General features: G+C 39.0%; 1 protein-coding gene across 1 annotated transcript in view; it reads left to right on the top strand.

Moving 5' to 3' along the window:
- Positions 1–8,978, top strand: part of zgc:77784 (uncharacterized protein LOC402947 homolog) — a 53,942-nt gene that overhangs the window by 31,317 nt on the left and 13,647 nt on the right. The window contains exons 8-14 of the mRNA XM_035679424.1: positions 691–862; positions 1,316–1,521; positions 3,745–3,826; positions 4,002–4,170; positions 7,722–7,888; positions 8,202–8,323; positions 8,546–8,762. Coding sequence (XP_035535317.1) covers positions 691–862; positions 1,316–1,521; positions 3,745–3,826; positions 4,002–4,170; positions 7,722–7,888; positions 8,202–8,323; positions 8,546–8,762 — 1,135 coding nt within the window. The remainder of the gene's footprint in view (positions 1–690; positions 863–1,315; positions 1,522–3,744; positions 3,827–4,001; positions 4,171–7,721; positions 7,889–8,201; positions 8,324–8,545; positions 8,763–8,978) is intronic.

Raw genomic sequence — 8,978 nt, 5'->3', positions numbered from 1 at the left:
TTAGCATTTAATTAGTTTGGTAGTCTTACAGAGCTGCTGGCTGTAGACTCTGTTTAATAGGATGTGCCCTAGAGGGTTTAATGTATATAAACATCTAAAATGTGAAGAAATGGAACAGATAATCACGTAATGAATTAGTTTAACAATCTGCATCAATTTTGATAATCAGTTAATCATTTGCCAGCTCCTCAAATGTTAATTTTTGCTGTTTTTCTTTGTCTTCTGTGCTAGTAAGTTGACTTTGGGATCTTTGAGTTTTGAACTGTTTGACAAAAAGCCACTTTGGGCTCTGGGACATTGTGATTTAACTATTTTCAGACATTTTATAGACATAAAATAATCACTGTATATAAATAAACAGAATAAATCAGCCTAATACAGAGACTAATCAGTAATCTAAACTATTGTTAGTCAATTAAGTGTTAATAATTAGTCCAACAACACAAGAACATAGCTGGTAATGCATTTGAATTGATTCATTGTTTTATTAATTGGTTGTTCTCAATAATAAATAATAATATATTAGTTTTTTCTCTGTGAATATCTTTAGATTGCAAATTGAAGCAATTTGGAGATGCCACCATGGGCCAGTTTTTTCATAGAATAAATGATTAACTGATTTATTACAGCACAGACACAATGTAGTCCAATATTTATTTTCTGATTGGCTTGTCTGTTTTTTGTGTTTAGATGTTGTTGTTCCCCGGCCAGCCGCCATCACAGTCTGGTCGGTACTCTGTTTCCATGGGCGGAGAGCTGACTATCACTGACGTCCACCCTGAAGACTCTGGTTTCTACATCTGCCAGGCCATCAGTGTAGCAGGAAGTGTTTTGACGAAGGCTCTGCTGGAGGTGGAGGGAGGTGAGACTTCAACACACAGGTCCACACATTCCGCACAGTCACTCTTTTTTAATCTGGGGGGAGGTCTGTGCTTTATTCTGCAATATCAGCTAATGAGGAGAAAACATATTAATTACTAAGTAGGCGCATAACAATAAGGCTCATAAAGGCAAAGAAAGAACACAGTTAGAGACCCCATGCTGGATGAGCAATGCATTTCAGACTTAATGTTCTTCCTCAGGCAGCTTGTAAGCAGCAGATTTAAGCTATTTTCCTTCTCTTTATGCAGCCTACAATTTTCTGCCTACTAAGCATCTAAAGTATTTTCACCCTTTGTGCTCTAACGGCTGGCAACTTTATTATTATTTATTATTTTCTTCCAAATATGTTTATCTTCACTGTATAGCTAATCAGAAGACAGATGAAACCCCCTAACATTATGTTCTGCCTTTTCTCTCCCAAAAAAAATGGTAGGTCCTTCAGGTCGTGTCCCCCCGATTATTCGCCAAGGCCCAGCCAATCAGACTGTATCCCAGGGTGCGACGGCGCAGCTGCACTGCCGTGTGATCGGAGGGCCCTCAGTCAAGATTTCATGGGAGAAGGATGGAGAGAGACTTCAGGGAAATAAACTGCGAATGATCTTGATGGAGAATGGCACTTTGCAAATCACAGACATAAAGGTGTGTGTGTGTTTGTGTGTGTGTGTGTGTGTGTGGGTTTGTGTTAAGTGAGTGTCATTTATTGGAAAGGGCATGAAAAGGATGAGTTTTGAAAGGCGTTTGCTTTTAAACTGAAAGAAAAATTGACTGTGTGACTCACATAAATGACAAAAAAACTGCATAGAATACTGTAAACATTCCTGCCTGATCTCTGACCTTGTTTCACTTTCACTGCAGCCCACGTGCCAACATATTTCTTCTCCCTTTTCCATTATAAATTCTGTTTTTGTTTGTAGAATTAAGGTTGAGGCTGAGTTTCAAAGACCAATCTCTCTAAGGCAGGGCATGTCTCTCCAGCGCAATTATGTGCTCATGCGGTGTGTAATTGTAATGTTAATGAAGGCGCTTGTTTGTAAATGCGAATGTGTTCTGCTTTGATGGAAGCACAGTCAGTCGCCCCTTTGTGCCATCACCCCACCTGGAGGTCAGTGAGTGCACGCAGGACAGAGCAAAAGCAGCATCATTTCCCTTAATTGACTGGCGATAGATGATTAATCATCTAACCGGCTTTTAATTAAACCTCCTTCCCGGACTATGCTTATTCACTTCCTTTCTCATCCTGTTTCTGTGACTGTGGTGCTCAGCAAACTTGGAGAATTAAGTTTTGGTCCAGTGCACCACTGAGGCGGGGGAAATCTGCCATGCCAATGTGCTCAATGGAACAGAAGAGATGCATTAGTGTGGCATCAAGGGGGATGACAAGGGAAAAAAGACAGAGGGGAAATGGAGATGACGAGTGAGGGACTAAAAATATTTACCCTGCTGATGCCCCTACCCGGCATCAATATTTTAGCAGTAGTTGGAGTCATCTAAAGAAGTTCACCTGCACCACACGCTGTGCTGTCTGTCAGTCAGAGGTCAACACTGCGGTGGATGATCTCATATGGTCTGATGATAAGTTCCAGCAGACTGGCTCTCAGCCAGCACAGGGCTGGAGTGAACACCAAGATTGTCAGTGAAGCATGCAGACATACACAGTATACAGTTTATAATGTTAACAGGAGAGCAGGTAGACTGTTGAATGAAAATGTCATATTTTAGGTATGCATGGATTATTTTTGAATGATGAACTGATGATGGCAGACAGCAAAGTATTCAGATCCTTTATGTAAAGCTGCTACAAAGCCGCAGAGAATTATCACCTGACACTGCTATTCCCCTCACTTCTACACAGCTTTTTGGTGTCTGTCATCTCGTTGTTTGGGTTTTATGGGTCGCAATATTCCAGTTTTGTTCGTTCTCACTGCTCTCATCAGCAGCTGTCAGGGAAAGTTAGTGACTAGCTGGTGAACATAGTGGAGCATTTAGCAGCTAAATATAGCCATATATTTCCCTCAGGAGTTGGTACAGACCAAAAACAGAGCTAGAGGAGAGAATTTGACTTACATTTAACAGGTGGCCTCCAACACGACTCCAAATGATAAATTGTAAATTCTTTATGTGTAAGCAACTGTTTGCCATATTAACTTAATGAGGTGATAATTTCTCACCATTGTCTACACCTTGTTTTCCACTGTCCCCAAGTGGCCAAAAAATTAAATACTGCAGGTTTAACCCTTTGTTTTACAGATCTGTAATTTCCAAATGATTTCCATGCAAATGGAAGGAACCCTGTATGTAATTTAGTACCAGTAATTGGGAAAATAGAAATTCACTTGGTACAAGAGCAAAATTATATATAACATAGAACATCTTTCAAATGCACAGCTGGTCAGCTGAACATGCACAAAGTCTAAAGGCAAACATGCAGTACATAATATAGATCTATACATTTCCAATAATAAATTAATAATGTATAATTAAGAATAATTAGAATAATTCATTGTGTTCAGACTGAGTCGTTATTTCAAGGACATTCTCATTTTCTCCATGATTAGTTTTAAATTACATGCTGAAAACATATTGGATTGGAGGTTAATAGGAAATTACTTACATTATATGGACTTATATTGTTATATATGTTATATTATGATCCATAAACATGTAAGCAATATGTTGCTGTGGCTACATTATACAATCAAATTGAAAATATAATGAATAAAAACTGGATTTTGCCGTAGATTTGTCGATCTAAACATTCTTCCCATCATCCAAATATATCCTAACCATCCTCCAAAAATTAAAAACTGCTTGCTTGTCCCCCTAGCTTTTTTTTGGTCTCAAATGTTGGCTTCTGTTTAACAGGACGCAGACTCTGGGATGTACACATGCGTTGTATCCAGCGCCACAGGGGAGTCAAGCTGGAGTGGGATGTTGACTGTCAGAGGTACTAACACCACTCACACTCACGCTCTGTCTCTCTGTTACACTTCACACTCTGTCACTCTCATGCTACACCTCTGACTACACACTGCCAGTGGTCTGCGCCGATAATAGGACAAAGATCCACTCCGGTTTCAGGCAAAATGTTGATCAGAATCTGTTACCTGTTTGTGTGACAGAAGACGGAGTGTCTTCGATATCCAGAGCTTCTGAGTTCATCCAGCTTCCAGGGCCTCCACAGAAGCCTGTAGTGACGGAGGTGACCAAAAACACCGTCACCCTTACCTGGCAGTCCAACCCTCATGAAGGCGGCGCCGCTGTCACCTCCTACATTATCGAGGCCTTCAGGTATGTAGTGACACCCATGACTGTCAAAGTAGGTTTGTGAGAACCATTTTCAGTCATTTTTCAAGGCTGAAAACACTGATTTGAGTTAATTTGAGTGACTTTTAGTTTGTAGCTAAGCTCCTACTTAACAAAGAATTTTATTCTGATCAGCACTCTGCATATCATTAAATGCTGACATTTCTCTAATATGGTTGCCTGGTTAAAACAGCATACCAGCTATTAAATGTCAGCAGCAGATTCAGAAAATGTTTATTGTCCGTCACAAAGAAATGGATATTTGCCTTTGACATGGCACACAAGTAAAAACACCCAGTACACATAAAATAAAAACATACAGATTGAGTTAAAACAAGAATATACACATAGAGTTGATCATTAATAACAGTATACAAAATGTATAGTATGTACATGTATTTGAGTCATTCACTGGTTGTTTATCAATAATTTCATCAATCAGAGTTGGGAGGATTAATAATGATAGTTATAATCTATATTGATACATGACCATTCCTGACAAGGTTGCAAGTAAAACACTAATCAAATAGATCCTTGGGTTAGCTGTTACAAAGCCACTGACTTCAGGTCATGAACACCAAGGACTTTTAATGGGCTGTTTCTCTAACCTGAAAAAGTGCTAACCCTAACCCTGCTGCCTATATGTTAGCCTGCTAGCTAGCTCGCTAAGATTGGTTCATGTGATAACACAATATCATTATAATAATAATAATAGGCATCACTTTTCTTTCTTTTTATGGGTGCGGGCTGCCCATTTCTTTATCCAACGGAGGTACGCCTACCAAAGAGTAATACAAGTTTGGATGATATGGTGATTTAATTTGGTCTAACTCTAGTATTTACAGGTTACTTGTACATTGTACTTATGCAGCCACAACAGCAGCTCATAAAATATAAGTGTCTATATATATATATATATATATCTATATCTATATCTATCTATATATATTTTATAAGTTACATAACAACAACATTTTCTAAATCACTTCTAAGAGTAACTTGTAAAAGTTGCATTTTGTACTTATGTAAACCGTGTTAGCTACTTTGGCTGAGACCAGAATATAATAATAATAATAATAATAATAATAATATATTTTATTATATTTAATATAATGACATACATTCCTTTCTATAAAGTGTGGAGAAATATGACTCAAGCATGTTATAACATCAGTTCTGGTGAACACACTGTCACTTGAATTTTCTCAGGTGAGCGACACAAGACAACATACAACCGTTTTCAGAGGTTATGTAGTACTACTAGACTGTGAAATTGTCTTTTAGATGTGAAATTGGTGGAATGCCTCATTAAAATTATTTATTCACCCTCATTTTACTTTTATCACTCTCTGATAGTCTCTTCTTAAGAAAGGAAGTGTACTGTAACTATTTAAAAAGGGTGTGTACTGTAGCTATTCTAACTATATCCACACTCTCTATGGTTCTGTGTTATTCCGTTAGTATTTAGACTAGTCCCGGATAATGAAGTCTTCTTAATTTAGAGTCATTAGAGTTCGGGAATGACTCCTCTCTGCCTGGGGTGGAGACAGTCATGTTAAGCGACGTCCTGAAGTGAAACCGTGACACTCACTGCATCAGTATTTAGCTGTGGCATCCCGAGGAGAGCTATAGCAGCTCCTAACAACCAACCAGAGGATTTAGTGAGACAGACAGTGAGTGAAAGAGGAGACAATTACTGCAGTGGTCAGCTCAGCAGCTCTGTCCTGTCCTGGGGCAACTGAAGGAGGGGCTGCTGTAGCCCAGTTGAAGAGTTCATTCATTACAGAGACAGGAGAGAGGGTGCAGACACAAACACACACACACGCACACACAAGTCCAGTTAGTTCTGTGTGTAAAGAAAAGCTCAGTGTGGCAGACTGGCACGCAGAGCTGGTGATGAAGATCCACTCACTGTTGCACGCTTCACCACCAACAAATTGTTTGGAAGTGTTTGTTTTCAGGCATCAGCAGGAACAAAGAAAGGAGTACAAATGTATATTTTTCTGTTCTAGTATTCCTTCTTGTGGACAACACATAGCTATACTTATATTTCTGATTTAAAAGAAGAGAAATCTTGATGGATTTATGTAAAAGCAGCTGCTGTAGTTTAAGGTGGCAGAGGAGAAACCATTGATGATAGGAAAATGCTGTGGCCTGCTTGTTGTAATTACCTCGCCATTTTCTCCTCCACAGAGTTGAGGAAAATGTTAAATTGCGCTCATGCTGTTTGATAGTCCCCTTCCCTGCACATCATCGGGCTGTTGTTTCCCCGCTGGACCCATTCAGAAACCGTCATTATAACCTGCTGCAATAAAAAGAGGGAATAAAACTTGTCATTGGTCTGTCTGCTGAGAGCAGAGATGTGTTTTTAAATGCACAGAAACTTGTGGATCCAAGCTGAAGCAGCTGATGCATTTGTTCACTCATTTAGTTATTCGCTTTTAAGAGCCATGGCAATGTCAATAGATGACTGGCTTTAAATTTCTGACATTGTCTGCGTCATTAAAGGAATTGTTCAAATGCTGTTTGTTTGTTTTTTTGCTGAAAATTAGATGAGAGGATCGATACCACTCTCATATCTGTCTGTTAAATATGAAAGTACTGTACAGCCAGGAGATGGTGACCTTAGCTGAGCATAAAGACTAGGGGAAACCCCAAATTGTCATTTTTACTCTTCAATTTTTGTACAAATTAAACAGACAAGATATGACTTGTTTATTAGTGAGCTTTTGTGATGTGAATTTTGTACCATTTTACCATTTGACAGAGCTAGTTGACAGTTGACAGTTTCCCCCTGTTTCCAGTCATTATGCTAAGCTAAGCTAAATTGCTGGTGCTAGTATAGCTTCATATTATAAGGACATGCATATCAATCATCTCCTTTAACTCTCAGCAAGAAAACGAGTCCCAAAATGTAAATGTCTTGCTTTAAGATCCCAACCAATGCTGAAATGATAAATTGATCAAGTAACTGTTTACTGAATTGAACTGAATTGACATGAAAATTTAATATAAATATATATAAGACCCTTGGTTGACTGTTTCCTTGTGCTCTGGGAAAATGTGATTGGCATTTTTCACCATTTTCTGACAAAAAAACACACATTACCGAAAACTGAAAATAATCTGCAGCCCTAATCCCAGTTGCCTGTTTCACCTTAATCCATTTGGTACTATCAGGCGATCAGGAATGGGCCAGGAGTTGGGATCATAGCCATTACCTTGTTATCTCAAGATGACATGATAATGAAGCTCTGCTCTCAAGGTAGCAGGAGTTAATATTACATTCTCACACAGAAGGCAGCACATTTGCCTATTTAAAATTAAATGTACTTTAAAAACTGCCTGCTTGCTGTATGTTAAATAATCAGCCTTCTTTAAAGGCAGGAAACATCCTCCTGATTAAGATCTTAACCTTCAAGTGTGTCTCGTTTTATCACGATGTTGGTGTAGTTAAACCGTGATCACAAGAAATACATTTAGATTTTGAGATAATTAAATCTTTTCTTAGACAAAATCTCTTTTTTTCCCCTCAGCCAATCAGTGGGCAGCACCTGGCAAACGGTGGCGGACCACGTGAAGCACGAGAGGCACACAGTTATTGGACTCTTCCCCAACACTGTTTATCTCTTTATTGTCCGAGCAGTCAACTCTTATGGCCTCAGCGACCCCAGCCCCATCTCCGAGCCCGTCAGGACGCAGGGTGAGTGACATAAGCAAAAAAACGTTTAATAATGTAAGACTTGGAGTACAATCTTGATTTCAGTTTATATTTTTAAAGCAAGAAATTTGAGATATTGAATGTAAGGCTGGCAGCCAAGATAATGTGCCATGGTTTAGAAAAAGTAGCTTTTTCATGTGCAGTCTCAAAACTAATTGCTTTCTCAGTGTGATGCTCTTCCGCCCTGAGCAATGTTGAATTTCATCAAAAAGCTTTTCTTTTTTTTTATTCAGCTAAGTAGCTGCTATTCAGCTGTTTTTTGGCCTGGATTGAGTGGATGTGTTTGTTGTTTCAGACGGGAGTCCTACAGAACAGGGTGTGGACCACAGACAGGTTCAGAGAGAGTTGGGAGAGGTGTCTGTCTACCTGCAGAAGCCTGTGGTTTTGTCTTCTACCAGCGCCAGGATTTCATGGACTGTGAGTTGAATACTTGGTTTATGAAAAAATCAACTTTTCAAAGTCGGCTTGCAGTGTGCGGAGGACACGCTAATCTCTGAACATTAACTTCAAAAACTCCTCCAAACATTACGTGACACAAACAGATTAGCTAAGTTCAAACACAGCTGGTTCTGCTTTTGATTACTGATGTAAATGTTATACTGATGTTTTTTTTTTTTTTGTCTTGCCAACTTTTTTCAGGTTGCCCTTCAGTCTCGCTACGTTCAGGGTTATCGTATATTTTATCGTACTATTGGCAGCTCCTGGTTGGTCCAGGATGTGGAGGCCACATCTGACCATAGTGCCATCTTAGTAGATCTGCACAGCAATACAGAGTACGAAGTCAAGATGCGCCCTTTCTTCAATGAGTTACAGGGACATGACAGCCTCATGGTTCTGCTGCGTACGTCTGAGGAAGGTGAGAAATGATTATCAATAACTTTTATCTATAGCATAGAACTCTTATCAAGTAATAATTGTTGATATTATTGTCCTTAAAAGAACTGTTAAATGGTTTCAGAAATATGCTTATATTATTTGTGGAGGAGAATTAAATGAGAAGATTGATTGATTCCACTCTCACGTCTTTGCCGAGAATATGAAGCAACAGTCAACAGGTTAGCTTAGCTTAGCA

This window comes from Morone saxatilis, unplaced genomic scaffold (assembly GCF_004916995.1).
Source record: "Morone saxatilis isolate NCDOM2014 unplaced genomic scaffold, NCSU_SB_2.0 Contig8, whole genome shotgun sequence".
NCBI classification, from domain to species: Eukaryota; Metazoa; Chordata; class Actinopteri; family Moronidae; genus Morone; species Morone saxatilis.
This window is presented reverse-complemented; position numbering and strand designations above follow the sequence as displayed.